Source organism: Carassius carassius, chromosome 12 (assembly GCF_963082965.1).
Source record: "Carassius carassius chromosome 12, fCarCar2.1, whole genome shotgun sequence".
Classification (NCBI taxonomy): Eukaryota; Metazoa; Chordata; class Actinopteri; order Cypriniformes; family Cyprinidae; genus Carassius; species Carassius carassius.
The window spans coordinates 4488170-4506616 of NC_081766.1; the positions used below are offsets into that span (position 1 = coordinate 4488170).

The window sequence follows — 18447 nt, forward strand, 5'->3', positions numbered from 1 at the left end:
TCCCCCTTCTTAAAAAGAGGGACCACCACCCCGGTCTGCCATCCCAGAGGCACCGTCCCCGACTGCCACGCGATGCTGCAGAGGCGTGTCAGCCAAGACAGCCCCACAACATCCAGAGACTTGAGGTACTCAGGGCGGATCTCATCCACCCCCGGTGCCTTGCCACCGAGGAGTTTCTTGACTACCTCGGTGACTTCAGCTTGGGTGATGGACGAGTCCACATCTGAGCCCTCAGCCTCTGCTTCCTCAATAGAAGATGTGACAGCGGGATTGAGGAGACCCTCGAAGTATTCCTTCCACCGTCCAACGACATCCCCAGTTGAGGTCAACAGCTCCCCACCTTTACTGTAAACAGCGTTGGTAGGGCACTGCTTCCCTCTCCTGAGGCGCCGGACGGTTTGCCAGAATCTCTTCGAGGCTGACCGATAGTCCTTCTCCATGGCCTCACCGAACTCCTCCCAGGCCCGAGTTTTTGCCTCCACAACCACCCGGGCTGTAGTCCGCCTGGCCTGACGGTACCTGTCAGCTGCCTCAGGAGTCCCACAAGCCAACCAGGCCCGATAGGACTCCTTCTTCAGCTTGACGGCATCCCTTACTTCCGGTGTCCACCACCGGGTTCGGGGATTGCCACCTCGACAGGCACCGGAAACCTTACGGCCACAGCTCCGAGCGGCCGCTTCGACAATGGAGGTGGAGAACATGGTCCACTCGGACTCAATATCTCCAGCCTCCCTCGGGATCCGGTCGAAGCTCTGCCGGAGGTGGGAGTTGAAGATCTCTCTGACAGGAGACTCGGCCAAACGTTCCCAGCAGACCCTCACAGTACGTTTGGGTCTGCCGAGTCTGTCCAGCTTCCTCCCCCGCCATCGGATCCAACTCACCACCAGGTGGTGATCGGTTGACAGCTCCGCCCCTCTCTTCACCCGAGTGTCCAAGACATACGGCCGGAGGTCGGATGAAACGACCACAAAGTCGATCATCGACCTATGGCCTAGGGTGTCCTGGTGCCCCGTGTACTGATGGACACCCTTATGCTTGAACATGGTGTTCGTTATGGACAAGCTGTAACTAGCACAGAAGTCCAATAACTGAACACCGCTCGGGTTCAGATCAGGGGGGCCGTTCCTCCCAATCACGCCCCTCCAGGTATCACTGTCGTTGCCCACGTGGGCGTTGAAGTCCCCCCAGTAAAACGACGGAGTCCCCAGTCTGAGCACTTTCCAGCACCCCTCCCAGAGACTCCAAGAAGGCCGGGTACTCTGCACTGCCATTCGGCCCGTAGGCACAAACGACAGTGAGAGACCTATCCCCGACCCGAAGGCGCAGGGAAGCGACCCTCTCGTTCACCGGGGTAAACTCCAACACATGGCAGCTGAGCTGGGGGGCTATAAGCAAACCCACACCAGCCCGCCGCCTCTCACCATGGGCAACTCCAGAGTGGTGAAGAGTCCATCCTCTCTCGAGGAGTGTGGTTCCAAAGCCCAAGCTGTGCATAGAGGTGAGCCCGACTATCGCTAGTCGGAACCTCTCAACCTCACGCACAATCTCGGGCTCCTTCCCCACCAGTGAGGTGACGTTCCACGTCCCTAGAGCTAGTTTCCGTGTCCAGGGATCGGGCTGTCGAGGCCCCCGCCTTCGACTGCCGCCCGATTGTCTAAGCACCGGCCCCTTACAGTCCCTCCTGTAGGTGGTGAGCCCACGGGAAGGCGGCCCCACGTCGCTCCTTCGGGCTGAGCCCGGCCGGACCCCGTGGGGAGAGGCCCGGCCACCAGGCGCTCGCATACGAGCCCCAACCCCGGGCCTGGCTCCAGGGTGGGGCCCCGGCTGCGCCATACCGGGCGACGTCACGGTCCTTAGATTTAGTCTTCTCATAAGGGGGTTCTGAACCGCTCTTAGTCTGACCCGTCGCCTAGGACCTGTTTGCCTTGGGAGACCCTACCAGGGGCATATAGCCCCGGACAACATAGCTCCTAGGGTCATTCGGGTACTCAAACCCCTCCACCACGTTAAGGTGGCAGTTCAAGGAGGGGGAATTTTGTTCAATTTTAATTTAAAATTAAATTAAGCTAATTTCTTGATTCTGATTGGTTGCTACATGTTACAAGGGTTTTATAGAATGGTGATGATGTAGTGTGAGATTTGTTGACCACATTAAAGTAGCATTTAATTTCACCACATTCTTTCTGGACACGTTTAAGCTGGTTAGTCACTGCTTGTTTCTAAATTAATCAGTGGTGCAAGAAAGTATATACAGTACTGTAGAATAATTGACCTGGACTCTTTACTAATATTATAGTTGATTTGAAAATTGAATCCACAACAATGATGTAATGGCCATTACACTTTTGTATGCATTAATGTTCAATACTGCAGTTGTACAGAGGCAATTATTCATCCTTGCATTGTTTCCATATTGGGTGTGTGTTTTAAAAGTTTCTGCGAATGCACCCTAAATTAGTTTAAGCTCTTGTTAGAGTTCTGCTGCCCTGGTTCTGAAATCGTTGTGCGTACCAGCATGTGTAGCAAATGGTGTGCTGTAAACAGGAGTAATTGGAGTGAGCTGTTTGGGCTGGCAGGACTGGTACCAGGGTGAAGGGGAACTCTAGATGTATAAATACCTTAGCAGCTAGTCTATTCCTCTGGTCAGATTCAAGTAAACTTTCAAGATCCTCAAAGCTAATTCAGCAATGTCACACGGGAACACATTGGTAAGGTTGCTCTTGACCTGCCAGTGTAAAATTTTGGAGGCACTCTGTGCCAAATTAAATTTTTATAAGGTGTGCAGATATTAGGTGTTGGAAAAGTCAATATATTGAGTCAGGTTGGAGTCATAGACAAGCAGGCAGTGCATATACTGTGATGCGCCAAGTAGGACATGTTCCTGGGTCCATGCCTTGTTGATCCTAGAACAACATTCCTAACATTAACCAATCGTATTTTGGGGTTAGGGTTACACTTACTGTAATTCCAGTCTCCTTTAAATAACTGCGAGAAAGACGGAAAAAAAAATTAACATTATCTACTGAAATGAACACATTTACTAAAGCACTGTTGTTTTGAATCATGCACTCTGTATTCTTACAGCTTTGGTGTGGATGACAGGACCTCACTGGTTAAGAGTACAGCAGAAATTGATGCTAACATCCTTGCTGTACTGCCCAAAGGTGAGAAATGCTAAGATAACAATGTGCTTGAAAAGTTGAACGATAGGGATTTTTGGCTTAAAGTACAGTAGCTGAATATTTACTAAAACACTTGTCTTTTAGTTTCAGAGCTAAGGAAGCAATTTGAAACCTCTATTAGAAGTAATCCAGAAATGAACAGGTACATTTGGACTAGCACATGTTTTCTATGCATTAAAATTAATAAGGCATTCCTAAAGCTTAAACAGTTGAACTTTGCACTAGCAGTGCAAAGGTCATGGGTTTGATTCCCATGGAATGCATAAACCGTTAAAATGTGTAGTACTTTGAATGCAATGTAAGCGGGTAGTAGTGTTGAGAAATTTTAAATTTGAAAATACAATTCTACATTTATAAGTAACTTATGTTACATGATTTCTTCATGAAAAGCACTGTCAGGATTAGGCTCTCTGTCTTCCACAATGTTGCGCTACCCCCAACACTGGCTATAATGACTTCTTATACAGGAAAGAGAGACTCGCACAAAGGTTAGAGGTGATTGAGGCTGATGTTCCACCTGCTCTTACTACAAGCATGCAACAAACAGCTGGCCTGGTGACCAACCGACTTCTGGAGGAGGACACACCATGCTATACACGTGCTTCAGATACCAGGGATCCAGGAATTGTGGGTAGGTCACCACAGCAGACGATATACAGTGTTGGGAAGGTTACTTTGGAAATGTAATAGGTTACAGATTACAAGTTACCCTGTTTAAAATGTAATAGTAGTGTAACTTTTTCAATTACTTTATTAAAGTAATGTAACTAATTACTTTTGAGTACTTTTTGATTACTTTTCTAAATTGGTGTAAATTAAAGAATAATAAATGAAAGCATATGCATCAACTTCAATACAGTTATCTAATAAGCATGTGACATGTTCTGTGTAATAAACTCCTGAAACATTGGTGTTTTTTTAAACTGCTGTCTCTTTGTATATGATGATAGTTTTCTCAAAATAAGTAAAATGCACATGAAGTGACAGAGCAGTTCTAGAAATGATGTTTATGTGCTCGTGTACTCCTATATTGAGATGGCAGAGGTTGAAAACACTGCGAGGTTCAGTAGGGTTTTGGTTGCACTTTGTGTGAGTGACCTGGGTTTGAATCCACTGTGAGACACCAATGTGTCCCTGAGCAAGACTCTTAACCCCTAGTTGCTCCAGAGGCGTGCAACCTCTGACATATATAGCAATTGAAGGTCGCTTTGGATAAAAGCGTCAGCTAAATGAATAAATGTAAATGTAAAATGTAGGCCTATGTGTAGAAAATGAAACCATGTCTTTGCCATTAATTTACAGGAGGGGCGGACTGGGAAAAAAATTCTGAAAAATTCAAACTCATACAAACAAATTCATGGACAAAACTTTTTTTTTGTATGGACCTGACATAAAAAAAGGTTTTAATCTTTAATTTGGGGACATGCAAAATAATTAAAAGTTGTCTCCTGAACTGCACCTTCACTTCCATTTTTCTCTTCAGTCTCTTTATTTTGCCCTGTTATCCATCTCTCTCGTGACTTTAATACTCAAGATTGAACAAAACTATACTTTACAATACAATACTCTACAATACTACAATATCTTTATAGAAAAATCCTAATACTGTACACGAGTCATGTTTTTCCCTTACAAAAATTAACCATGCTTCTATTAGCCTATATAAAAGTAAAATAACCTTGTTTTGTTTTTGTTTTTTTGCAAATGGATTTGTATTTATTTTTAAATAAATACATTTGTAAAATAATTTTACATTTTTGGTTACCACATTTAAACAATAGTAACCAAGTGGATTTATAGTTAAATATTAAAATGTAAATTTTCGTAAGGGTTGTGTTGTTGTCTGTCGTAGCTCCCCCTAAACCTATAAAAAAGTCGGATTTTCTTTCAGATAAATTCCTACTGTAACATTACAACTGATAATAATGATGTCCTTTATATAGTATTTTGAGTGATGACTGGCTGCTTGATTAAATAAATAAAAAAACAAAGACAAAAAAGCATCTTTACAGATGAAACTGACCTGAAACCCTGAACAGGAGTTCTGCTTCTCTGCTCCAGCAGTCCTCTCTCTCTCTCTCTCTCTCTCTCTCTCTCTCTCTCTCACTCTCTCTCTCTCTCTCGCATTGATTACTCGGAGTCTGATCCAAACCGTTTGGCGGAGAGCGCGCGAGTCATGACTAAAAATTCATGACTTATTAGAGATTTAATTATCAAATGGCGGATTCGCAAATGATCGCTTAAGTACATTCGGCAGGCAATTATACAATAATGATATTAAATAGTGGGGCAAAATCGGCTGCCATGACACCGGGAATTGGTTCTCCCGGTGTCCAGTCCGCGCCTGATTTCCACAGACACGCAGAATGTGCAAGTCATATATTGCATTTTTGGGGCTCCATATTCACAGACACTAGTCGATGTCATGTTTTGATTCAAGTGTACTGACCTACTTTTGATTTAGTCATCCAAAATGTGGCATATTCGTCGGCGTTAGGCATTTTAGTTTTTATGACTGGATTCTACAAACCAGACTGTTTGTCCTCATCCCGGAAATGATTAGGGCGGTATGTCTCAGAATAGTCAGTGCAATTTGGGAAAGAAATCAGTTAAATCTGTATGTGGATGTGTGTAAATATTCAAATGTAATCCCCTTTGTAATTGTTAAAAATTTCATAAGTAACTGTAATTTAATTACTCATTTTTTCGTAGTAACTGTAACTAATTACAGTTACAATAATTTTGTAATTAAATTACGTAACGCCGTTACCCCTAGCTTAGGTCATATCTTGTGGCCAAATAATTGTAGAATTTTGTTGATCCCTACTCACTCTCTATTTGTTACATTACAGTACGGCGCTATAGCTGTGATGAGATAGAAGCTCCAGAGCGGCATTCCAGAGCTCGTTCACATCCAGATCCACAGTTGTCCACCAATCCTGAACCAGTCGGCCCTACCCCAGCAGTCTCTGATGCAGCCAGCCTCAGCTCTAAAGCAGAGCGGATTGCGCGTTACAAAGCTGAACGTCGGCGAGAGTTATCGGAACGTTATGGAATCCTCCTCGACCAGGAGGTGGATCTGGATTACACACCACGCTACACACGTGCACGAAGAAAGTCTGACCTGTCGGACAAAGGGGCTCCTCCTGACAGGGGACGTGGTGAAAGCAGGATGAGAGGCAGGGCAATGCAAGAGCAGGGTGAGGGGCGGGACCGAAGCAGTAGCAGGTCTAAATACAGCAGTTCAGGGATAGGGCGGGTCTTCATGCCTTCTGACCCCACCCCCAATCCTGCTCCTCCTCCATCAGGCTTTAATTTAGAGCGAGAGAGAGAGAGGGCAATGAACTTGGAAAATTATAGACGAGCACCTGACCCAAGTCCGAAACCACACCCACAGGAAGCTCCAGTTCCCATAGAAACAACAACAGCCCAACGAATGAGGGGTGTCGCTGTTGTCACTGTGGCAAGTTCTCCTAGGACAGCACGCAGAGCTTCATTACCCCCAACACGATATGGCATCTCTCCTGGAGACCTGTTCATTGAGCAACAAGCTCAAAATATCCTCAACAGACAGGGGTAAGTATGTTTACTGAGTTCTGGATCTTAAAAATATGTGTTAGAGGCCCCTGATTTTGACTGTGTTATTTTCTTCCTGTGTTCAAGTACTTTTTTTTAAAAACAACAAGTTAGAACGGGACTGGCTCTTTTTTTAACCTTTATTTTAAAGGAATGCAAGCATATTGAAGGCCTCAAAGTTAACGTGGATAGTTAATTGGTACGTGAGTTATGAGTAAAGGAATGCATTATTACAAAGACTGATTTATAACAAATTCTCATAAGAAAAGAGATTTTCATTAAGAAAAATCTAGATCTCTGCTCTTAATTTAAAAAATTCAAAATCATTCTATAAAGTAAGTAAAAGCAACAGGGTTAACAGTGGCCATCATCTATCTTCCAATAAAGTGGTGGACCTCGGCAAGGTTTTTTTTTGACTTACTCAGATAATGCAGAAGATCTTGAACATAGCCCAGGTAATAAATATTGAACAGACCAGCTTTTGAGTTTAGTCCGGTTCACAGTCATGCCAGAGAGCTGGTGAGCGTGGGTGAAATATGTAGAACTGTTCACTGGACATCAAGAATTTCACTCTGAAGATCTGTTGAAATATACTGCATGGTCACCTACTTTCAAAGCTTATTCTCCCCAAAGTAGTGGATGAGAAATACACATTATTTAGTATGACAGGAATTGGCATTCATAAAATTTATCTTTAGATCAGTAGAGAAGGGCAATACTTTACTTTTGAAAGACTGAGGGTCAGACTTGTTGACTCTAGAGCCCCTTTCACACTGCGATTCCAGCAAATACACGGGTAAAGTGTTCCTGCAATTGTTCCTGTGATTTTGCACTTTCACACTGCCAGTGATTACCCGGTATATGTGCGCAGGTTCACACAGAATTATCCTGTAACGACACGTGACATCAGGACGTGACATGTAATGTACGAGTCGAAAACGTAAGGCACATTATACTTTCACTGAAGCTGGTGAACAATCTCGGTGTCAGCGCGGAAAGTGAGGAACTAACTGATCTCTGCTTCATTACAGTTTGCACATATTTTTTATTCGCGAACGTTGATCTTCCTTGAAGAATCGCGCAATAACGTGCATTATCACTACGGCACGGCATTAGATCTGGCTTTTGTTCACACAGCGCTCGTCCCGGGATTGAACCCGGCAATGTTACTAGGTCCCCGACAACAGTTTGTGTATGTCATTGTGACTATGTGAGACCAATGGAATATTTATTTAAAGACTTTATATCTTTTATATCCAAGTACAGGTGCATGTGTTCTATCTGGAGTTTTACATAACTTTGAAACTCTAAACAACACTTGAGGAGAAAGAAGTCCATACTGATGAAATCATCATACTTAAATGAAGGCCACTAAGGCAGTAATGATGACAGACTAATTGAGGAATCTTATATGAAGCTAAATATCTATACAAGAAAAAGAGGAAACGGTCAAGAAAAGTTGACAGATGTTTTACAGTATTTGTGACATCACAAAGGCTCATTGAGGATTAATAAAGCTATGGGTGTGTTTTGTTATAGTGCTGAATGTCATGATGATGTTATTGTGATAACTGGTCTGGTCTGGGCCTCTGTATTCTTTAGCTTGGCAGCTCTCTCTCAGAGTGAGTGGTCCCTCAGGAGAGACCTGGACAGTGAAACATACTCACAAATCAACTGGCCATCCAGGTATAAGAGTGGGAGTGTAACCCTTTAAATTTCCCCACATGACCCGCTAACTCCATTTTCCAAGTCCATGATGACAAATATACATTTGTAAATTTTCATCCCTTGACATTCTCCATATGCAGTCATTGTATAATTTCCAAACAGTTCCCTCATTGATCCCCCTCCTCTATACACTTTTTTTTTTAAATTCCACTGACCTTTGCCCCCTCACCAGAGACCAGCACCTAACAATGAACTTTGGCTTCATTCCTTTTCATTTTTTCACCTCAAAAACATATAAAAGGTGGAGCTTATTTGTGTGTCATGGAGCCACTGCTGGTTGAGAGGTTACTAGTAAATGGTTACTATTGCTTGTTAATGTTTTTATATTTATCAAAGGTTTGTAAATAAAGGAACTTTGCTTTCCAGCTGTTGAAGAACTTGACAATGTTTATCGTTTTCCCCTATTGGTGGTCCTTGTTCTTGATTTGTGGGGCAAAAATGTTTAATCTATCATCATCTATAATGATTTTGATGACACTTTCTCTCAGGATGATAGTATGTCATGTTCTTGAATGTGAGTTCCTCTCTTTCCTCCCTTCATGAAGAATACGGGTAAGAGAGAAAGAGACTATCTCGGGAAGAGGTTCTGATTCAGGGCCAGATGCATCCTCTGTCAGACATAATCCAACAGTTGCCCCTCCATATTTAGCTCCACGACCTCAATCTGCAAACCAACCACGAACACAAAGCTCCGAACCCCCAGTCCAACAATCACATCAGGGAGTGGAGACTCGTCAACAAAGGGTGCATAGTGTGGAGCGGCCACGATTTCAGCGCACACACAGTATGGATTCACCTGCCTTGCATCACATAACTTCAAGTGAAATTGTTAATCATCAGCGTGCCCAAAGTGCAGAGCCCCCAAACTATGAACAGAGTCCTGGTATACACCCTAGCACCATAAGTCAACAGCCTGGATTTATGAAAATCAAGCAATTTCTACCAAGGCAAGATAGTCAAGATGTTCAAGAACCATCACAAATGCACAGACCTTCCCAACAACCACACCCAGCTTACAAATGTCTCCAGCAGCCATCACCTGGTCCAAGAGATGCCCCACCACATGGACACAAGTTTCGGGCTATCCTTCAACCAGTACCTTTGGATCGGGATACTTTACAAAGAGCTCAAGCACATGCATTTACTCAGAAACCTCTACATGAACATGAACACACCTTGCATACACGTCCGTCACATGGCCATTATGGTCACAGCCAACCTCTGCAGTATGGTTCAGTCCAGGCACTATCTCCAGCATATGGACAAATTGTTCACTCAGCTCCTTCCTATACACCTTCAAATGCTCATGCAGCTCACCCTGTTCCTGGACCTTCACTTGGTAAGTTTGAGATGATGGACCCCAAAGGACACTTGGCCGCACCTGGTTCAACATCTGCTGACAAAGAGGGTGAAAAGACTAGACAGAGGGCTAGTGCGGATCACATTCAGACCATTCAAAGAAAAGGTCGATCAACGTCCAGAAAGGATCCAGCCTCAGAAGGGTCACTTAGGAGCAGAAAGGCTGTGCTACCCTCAGAGATCCGCCGCAGGCAAAAGAGTGTGGATGAACCCATGCGTGGACAAACTGATGAAGGTTCGGAAATTTGGAGAATCAGAAGGATCAGCCAGTCAGAGGAAACAGAGGGGAAAAGTGGAAGAAAGTTGCACCAGTTGAAAGAAAGGGAAGGGCCTAATGGAAGAGGAATTGCTCAGATGGAGGAGGGAACAATAACAGGAAAAAAGGTAATATGTCTAATAAATGACAAAGAACAGCATGATGACCGAAGAACCAGTCGATCTGAAGAAAGACCGGTAGATAATGGCACAAAGAATAGTTGGACATGTGAAGATGTGGTACGTGGTATAAGGAAGATTGAACAAAGAGAAGAAAACAATCATGGGGCTGAAATTAAAAAAGAGGAATGTCAAGATAATTGGAGCACTAACCAGTTTGAGTGGATGGAACAAAGAGGTGTCAGCAAGGTTGACGGATTCAAGGAAAGAGAATGGGAAGTTGTTCGAAGACAAAGCCAAACTGTACAGTCGGTTGAACCACTGGTACAGGGTGATAAGAAAACCAGTCAAAAGGTAGAGGAACAGCAAGAAGGCCAAAGTTTGCTGCAAAAGGAATTGTCAGAAGGACGTGGTAGAAGACGACGGATCAATCTGTCAGAGAGTGAAGAAGGGCATGTCAGACGAAGAAGGATAAGCCAATCAGAAGATGATTGGGAGGGACGTAGGGTACGTAAAATTGGCCAGTTGGATGAATGGGAGGTGGAAGAAGTGCATCGAATGGGCCAGCCAGATGATAAATTTGAAAGACATGAGAAAGGAAAGCAGAGGTTAAACACACACCTACCTGAGGAAATGGACACTGCTCCCACACAGCTAACCAATGAGCAGCATTTTCCACACCATAAGGTGGGGGATGTTGGAGGGTACTTGCAGAAAGGTTCCTCACTCCCACAAGCTCAACACCGAGTGAGTCAGGATGCAGGTGACCTGAGACCAAAGGTGCGAATCCGTTCCATGTCAGATTTTGGAGTAACTCAACGGTCTGCTGCATTGAGAATTCTGGAGTGTGCTGCCAGTCGAGAGTCTGCAATGGTGATGGATACGGGGTTTCATACTAGAGAGCAGAGTAGTGTTGCCAATGGTGAAAGGGGAACCTTGGACACAAGAGTCTCTGTGGCAAAGCTGAGACATTCCTACTTGGAGAATGCTTCTGGACGCAGGCCAGAGCTGTATGTGAACTGGCATGTCCAGCATGATAATTAAAGTTTTAACAAAGATTATGATTAAACCCACTAACCTCTAAGTAATAATCCCTACTTTTGGATATAAAATTGTTTTTTAATCATAAGCAAGCATGTCTTTGTTGCTGTTTAATCAGAGGTTTAATCTAATTGCTGAGACTTTGCCATTCAGCGTCTAAGCAACTTAGTGTGAATAGTGCAGTGTTGGCATTGACTAATAGCTTCAGTGATGACTTCCTATTTAAATTACTTAATCTAAACTTAATTTAAATCTATTTTAGCATCTTCTCTAACTGTATGAACATCAGGAAAAGATTTTGTAGATTGCCAGGTGTGCAAACTGTTTAATCTTAACCTTGCATTGGTATTGTGCAAATAAATTTGACTTCATCAAATGCATGATTATTATTGTGAATAACATTTATTGTGAGATTTGGAAATGTATCAATTTATTTGTTGATGTATTGCTGAGAATGAGAATTATCTTGTATGCACAAAAAAAAAAAAGTCTTAGGGATTTTTGTCCGCAAATGTTGCTTTAGAGGCTCCATACTAAACTAATTTAAAAAAAAATTGCCTTTTGTTAATACAATCTTTCCTGTCTAACAAAGGGAGTCTAAAGGAGAACAGGTTCCCACAGAGAGTGATCCTGTTGCCAGCGGTGACCGCGATAGAGGAGCACGTCGACTCAGACTTTACATTTCTCCTGGTGATGACAGGAAGTCATCTGAGAGGTTTAGAACCCAGCCAATTACATCAGCTGAAAGGCTGGAATCTGATAGGTACAGTGAAATAGGAAGAGGGGGCTTACACTGAAACTACCATTTTCTATCATTAGTGGTAAATTGTCTGTAGTAGAGTATTCTGCAGACTTTTAATAAATATACTTCTGAATTTGGTTATGAACACATTTTTAGAAATCTGCATTAGGTCTTGTTAATTTTTCATTTCTTTAGTCATCATACTACAACAACTGAATACTCAAGGTCAAATATTTTTGTTCTATTTGTACTTTTATTTTTAGGTCCCGTATTAGTCCAGAGCTTCATCATGCAGAATGTGAGTCAAAATTTAAGCAATATCAAATAAACTATCCTCAGCTGTGATTTGGTCATAGTCATGCTTTTGACACTACAGGTCTATAAACAAAGTTAAAATTGAGAAACTCATGCACTTTTTTTTTTTTTTTTTTGTCCAGTGGATGAAGAAAAAATGGATGAACGAGCTAAAATGAGTGTGGCAGCCAAGAGGTCTCTTTTCAGGGTATCAAATCTCTGAAGCATACACAACTTATATATATATATATATATGTCTATAGAGAGAGAGAGAGAGAGAGATATCACATGACCCTAATGTTTACAGAACATATCTGAATCTATATAGCATAAAAGAGTCAATAAATGTAGTTAGTTAATGTAGTTAATGCTACAATTTTTTACCTCTCCTGGTTCTCTCTTGCAGGAGCTGGAGAAGACTTCAGATGGAGGTGTCCCCAAACCTCGATCACGCAATGCTGCGATTGAGCGAAGACTTAGACGAGTGCAGGATCGGTCACGGACACAGCCAGTCACGTCACAGGAAGTTGTCATTGCTTCTACGTAAGTCATTATCATATATACTTTTTGACATTTAAAGGATCTACTTTCATATCACTAAATCACTTCCCTGCAATGTTTCAAATAGTTTGGCAAGAAGTGACAAATTCTGTTGACTTTGTTGTCATCTTTCCTGTGGAACACAAAAAAGAATTCTGAAGAAGGAAGAATTATCAACAAATAACAGCTTGGATTTCGTGTTGTATTTGTAAAACTCAATAAAACCAGTACAACACTACTTTTAGTGTTTTTATGTCATGCTTGGAACTTGTGGTCGAGACTTTTTATTTTGGGTGAATTATTCCTTTAAAAAGAATAATTCATTCAATAAACTCATCATTGACTACTCACATTCCCATAATCAGTTGTTTGATGCTGAATTACTTTAAAACTGTACTTTGACCCTGATGAATCTATGATTTGTTCTACACCCCAACTGATTCTTGTTCACTTCACTCTACATTCTTTTTGTTAGTTCCCCCACTCCCCCTTCCCAAGTCATCACTATTCAAACCACTGCTCCCAGAATCCCCAGTACCTCTGTTGTCAGCACTTCCATGACTAGTTTCAGGTATCATTTGAATGCTTCATTTTATTTTGTATGCGCTTTTGTCTTTAGCTGCATGCTGTTTCATTGCATGACTTAGACATATGTTTTTTGACAGCATGATTACATATTAATAAAGAATTCAGACCATACTTAGAAAAAAGAGACCAATTACTCAGTTCATTCATTGACTGGTGCATTGGATTAATCCATTCTCAATGTTGCACATCTCAGTGGGAATGTTCATGTGCCAGTGCACCATCTGCTGGTGGATTTGTCCTCCATGCACTGTTGTAAATTGTTGTTGGAAGTGTGAAAAGAGAATGTCTGGCATGCAATTATGAGGTTATGCATTTCCTGTATTTTGAAATGTGACCAAGTGTCTGTGTGTATTGAAAAGTAAGAGTATGAGCATGTGTAGGAGATGTGTATTAGCATGTGCTGATGTTTTGGGTGTCTACATCAGCACGTGGCCACCCAGATTAGCAGTAATTGTAAGGTGCTAAGTAGCAAAACACATTTGACATTCTCTCCGTGCTTTGAAATGTCAGAGGTGTCACCCGTCTGTCAACAACTTTACAAGAGTGACAGAGGGTGAGAGATTAACTTAAACTAGAAAGGCAAGAGAGAGCAAATCATTTTTTTTCTTCACTTTTTTATTTTCAATGAAATTAAATTAAGTACAAGAGCACAACACCAATGCATGTGAGTCCTGTGTCTGGACATGAACTGGAACATTGGCCAGGCATTGAGTTGAACTCAGTTTTTTGAAACTTACACAATTTGATTGAAACAACCGAGCCTCACTGATTCATTCTACTAATAACACAGTAGCCATCTCACGGTATAAGTTATTGATAGTAACTGTACAATTACGTAGTTATTGTACACTTCTAAATATCTCATGAATCCATTTCTGTGAAACTTTTGTTGTTGTTATTCCATGTTTGTGTGCTTTTTAGCTAAATTATACTGTACTCTAATGTCCCATTGCCAAATAGTATTCTTGTTTTCTGACAAGATTTAGTCAGGTTAATGCTTAAAAAAATAAATATATAAGTATATCTAACATGTCACGATCTTTTTTACAGCTATGTAGTATAATTAGTTGTTTTTTGTTGGTTTTAAAAGTATAAGATATCACATTCCTTTAACATTCCCCAGCATTGTCATTCATTGATACAAAATGTTAGTCATGGCCTAATGGTTAGAGATTCGGACTTGTAATCCAAAGGCTGCGAGTTTGAGTCTCGGGCCTGCAGGAATTGTAGGTGGGGGGAATGAATGTACAGTGCTCTCTCCACCCTCAATACCACAACTGAGGTGCCCTTGAGCAACGCACTGAACCCCCAACTGCTCCCTGGGCGCTGCAGCATAAATGGCTGCCACTGCTCTGGGTGTGTGTGTGTTCACTGTTGTGTGTGTGTACTTTGGATGGGTTAAATGCAGAGCACGTGTTCCGAGTATGGGTCACCATACTTGGCTGTATGTCTCTTCACTTTAATTGGCTGACTGTATAAAATGTGTCATATTGCTCTCACAGGTCTGATAAGGTCTGACAAATGAACAAACTGGATTACTTACTGGGATACTTATCATAATTGTTAAAGATGTGTTTAGTGTTGTTTTGTTAGCAGCTGGACTGGTCACGGTCACTCTGTGTTCAGCACTTTATTATAGCATAACAACTTTGTAATTCTCCTCCAGTCTGCAGGCATCATCAGCAAATGGATCGACCCACCATGAGCAGGAGAAAGAAGATGTTTCAAAGGAGGCGGTTCTGGGAGAAGAGGACTTGGGGCCTGAGGAGCCAGACTTATCAACACTAAGCCTTTCTGAGAAGATGGCATTATTCACTCGCTTGTCACAACCCGCTGACCAATCAGCAAATGGACCCCGTTCTGACACACGCCAGCGTAGAGCCAACGCCCGCTTTCAGACTCAACCTATCACCCAGGGCGAGGTTGATCAGGTGAGACCTTCCTCTTTTTACCTGTGTGCTTGTTCACATATAAGATGATTCATTGTGTTTTCTATATTTAGAGAAGACCTTTCATTTCATTACATTTCAGTTTGGTCCCACTCGTGGCCTAGAATACGTGCTGTTCACCTTTAGATAGACATTGTTGAAAAGAGAGATCATTTAGCCGTTGTAGTTGACTCCAGAGACATTGTGCCATTCACAGGAGCTTACAAAAGACATAGATCCATCCAGTCTCACAGATCAACCCGCTGTGACTAATGATTCTGTTGGCCTCCCTCAGAGTGAGCAAGTAAGACACTCTTGACTGAGGCTTTTGATTGGCTGGTCAGTGAGATCTTTGCCTTGGCAGCAGCTGCTGATTTGTTAATTGTAGGTGTCCCAACAACAACTACTGCACAGTTGCATTATAACTGCTTTGGTTTTACGTTTTCATTACTTGACCTGTTTAATTTCTTATCCATGTAACTGCATTACAGTGTGGTAAATTATTAAAGGGAAAGTTCACCCTGAAATTAAAATGGCCTTTTAATCATGTTTTTCCAAACTTTTTTTTTTCAGTGAACAGGATGTTTGGCAGAATGTTCATGCTGATTTATCTTTGTACAGTAAAACTATATGGAAAACAGGCTGTAAGACTTCTAAATGTTGTCTTTTCCTCACACTAAACTATATACTGTAGCTTCATATGATTTGTAATACAGAATAGTAAATTATAGAATTATGTTATTAATGAAATAAAAGGCCCCTAACACTAACCCTAAACCCTCTTTAAGTACACTTTCAAGACTATTTTTCTTTACACAATTAAACCTTTATATATATATATATATATATATATATATATATATATATATATATATATATATATATATATATATATATATATATATATATATATATATATATATATATATATATATATATATATATATATATATATATATATATATATATATATATAATGCATTGATACACTTTAACCATATAACGAAGACAATATAATTATGAAATTGCATATAAAGATGTGCTAAATACCATAGGCGGAGGGTGAACCGACTCCAGGGTTAGGCAAAAAGCAGCCAAATGTATTAAACCTCATAAACCCGTCTTTTTAGGCAAGAACCAGACATGGGTGCCATGTAGGCTAAAATTAGTATTTAACATGATTACAATTTAATAAATTTAATTAAATAATAATTAATTAATTAAATAATAATTAGTAATTAATTAATAAACTGATAATTATATAACGTTTGCTTTCAACGGTTATTAATACAGTGAACATAGAAAGTGACATTATCACTAACATCTCTTACAATGTACATACATCTGCGCTTTGTTGTTTATGATGAGAGAATTCAGTCAGCGAATGCTCGTGCACTCAACGAAACTCATGAATTTGAATGTTTACTCATCTGAAAAACTCTGACAGGCCATTTTATTGCTAAACTTAACAGAATTGTGTGTGAATGGTTAAAATGCACAACACTTTAAAAACGCCTAAAATGAAATTTGGTGCAATATTACCAGTTCTAAATTTAATGCCGCAATCGACGCTGTCTATTCGTATTCACTTTTTTAGCAACAGAAGTAATAGATTTAATTTGTTTTTTTGCAGGGGCATTTTTGTCCAATTTAGTGGCTACGCTATGCTCCACCTATGCTGAATACATACGCAAGTGGGTCAGAAATGTTCTTAAGTTCAACTAAATACAGCTGAACAGTCTGAAAACTTTATATTCAGTTCACACTAGAATATGTTATTGTAAAGCATATTATTTTAATAATAAGTACCCTTTTTAAAACTATGCTAAAATATACTTCATTTATCACAAGGAACAAGTCACATGAGTAACTCCTATGGTGCTTTTTGAAGCTGAACAGCCCCATTTACTTAGACTGATGGGGTTAAAAGCAGCCAGGGCATTCTGCACAATAACTCCTTTTATATTCCTCAGAAAAAAAGATGATTTTTAGAGGATTGGTAAGAAATTATGACCAAGCATAATTGCTTTGGTGAACTATTCCTTTAAATTGGCAAATATGTGCTTGCTTTTGCGAGAAAATCTGCTTATGGACAGTTTTTTTTAAGAAAGTGGGATTAGAATTGTGTTTTCAATAGACCTTGATTTGGATGATTAGTGGTGTTAAAAAATAAAAATAAAAATCAGGTTTGTTGCATGTTCGAGACGTTAACTGATGAGGTTGTTTGGAATGCAAAACACATCTGATCTCTGCAAGCTGCCTTTGAATCATGTCCTGCATATGACCTCTTACCTCTTTGTGCTCTGTAAATGTGAACGCCATCTGAAAATATAATTATTCTCTCTTTCTCTCCAGCTGCAAAATGGAAGCAAGAAGTTGGAGCCTCTCTCTGCATCACTGGTCCGCTCTGTTACCGCGGTCACCGCCCAGACCTCTGTTGCCACGGTGACAAGTGCTTCCCCATCAATGACCACAGATGTTCCCGTGGGGATCTCCATGGCTCTGCCCACCACTCAGGCCTCACCCAATCAGGTGATCTCTGCTCAATTTCCAGCCTATGAGAGAGGAGTTCAATACTTCAGTCTTTCAGAGAGTGGGGAAAAATGCACACCTGATGTTCAGTCCCCACCCCCCACAGAGCAGCCTGGCCAATCTGTGTACAGTAAGGATGTGGGCGATGAGAGTGGGCAGAGGGGAAGACTAGGGTATTTAGGCAGAGAGGAGAGGAACACAGAGCTCCCCAGTGTGACTTCCCTTCCGCACACACATGCACTCAGACACACACCCCCTCACGGCAGGGGAGACACAGAGCTGAGTGGCCAACGGGAGAGGGAAAAAGAGAGTACACCCGTCTCACAGGGAGGCTACCTCTCGCCAGACTTACACCAGACGGCAAGAGGAAGCGGTACCAGAACCATCGTCTCAGGTAAGGATAGATGGAACGAAAAAGAAATGGTTTAGATGGTGTGCAAACCAGTCAACTGTCTATTGTCTCTGATCACAAAATCACACACACACACACATGCTGCACGTCTGCACTGATTAGGTTAACCGGGTTAACCGGCCAACAGCCTACATGCTGCTCGAGTCGAAT

General features: G+C 41.5%; 1 protein-coding gene across 10 annotated transcripts in view; it reads left to right on the top strand.

The window, feature by feature from the left end:
* The window catches only part of LOC132154523 (supervillin-like), a 52469-nt gene that overhangs the window by 12761 nt on the left and 21261 nt on the right, over nt 1-18447 (top strand). For 5 of the 10 annotated variants that reach the window (XR_009437165.1, XR_009437166.1, XM_059563106.1 and 2 more), the window contains exons 3-15: nt 3085-3164; nt 3267-3324; nt 3650-3813; nt 6035-6758; nt 8361-8444; nt 9032-11230; nt 11854-12024; nt 12267-12301; nt 12441-12505; nt 12704-12840; nt 13313-13408; nt 15092-15356; nt 17709-18279. Coding sequence is in view for 8 of the 10 variants with exons in the window: in XM_059563101.1 (XP_059419084.1) it covers nt 3085-3164; nt 3267-3324; nt 3650-3813; nt 6035-6758; nt 8361-8444; nt 9032-11230; nt 11854-12024; nt 12267-12301; nt 12441-12505; nt 12704-12840; nt 13313-13408; nt 15092-15356; nt 17709-18279 (4649 nt within the window). In the remaining 2 variants the exon portion in view is untranslated. The remainder of the gene's footprint in view (nt 1-3084; nt 3165-3266; nt 3325-3649; nt 3814-6034; nt 6759-8360; nt 8445-9031; nt 11231-11853; nt 12025-12266; nt 12302-12440; nt 12506-12703; nt 12841-13312; nt 13409-15091; nt 15357-17708; nt 18280-18447) is intronic. The other 5 variants (XM_059563102.1, XM_059563105.1, XM_059563104.1 and 2 more) reach the window with 5 other exon arrangements.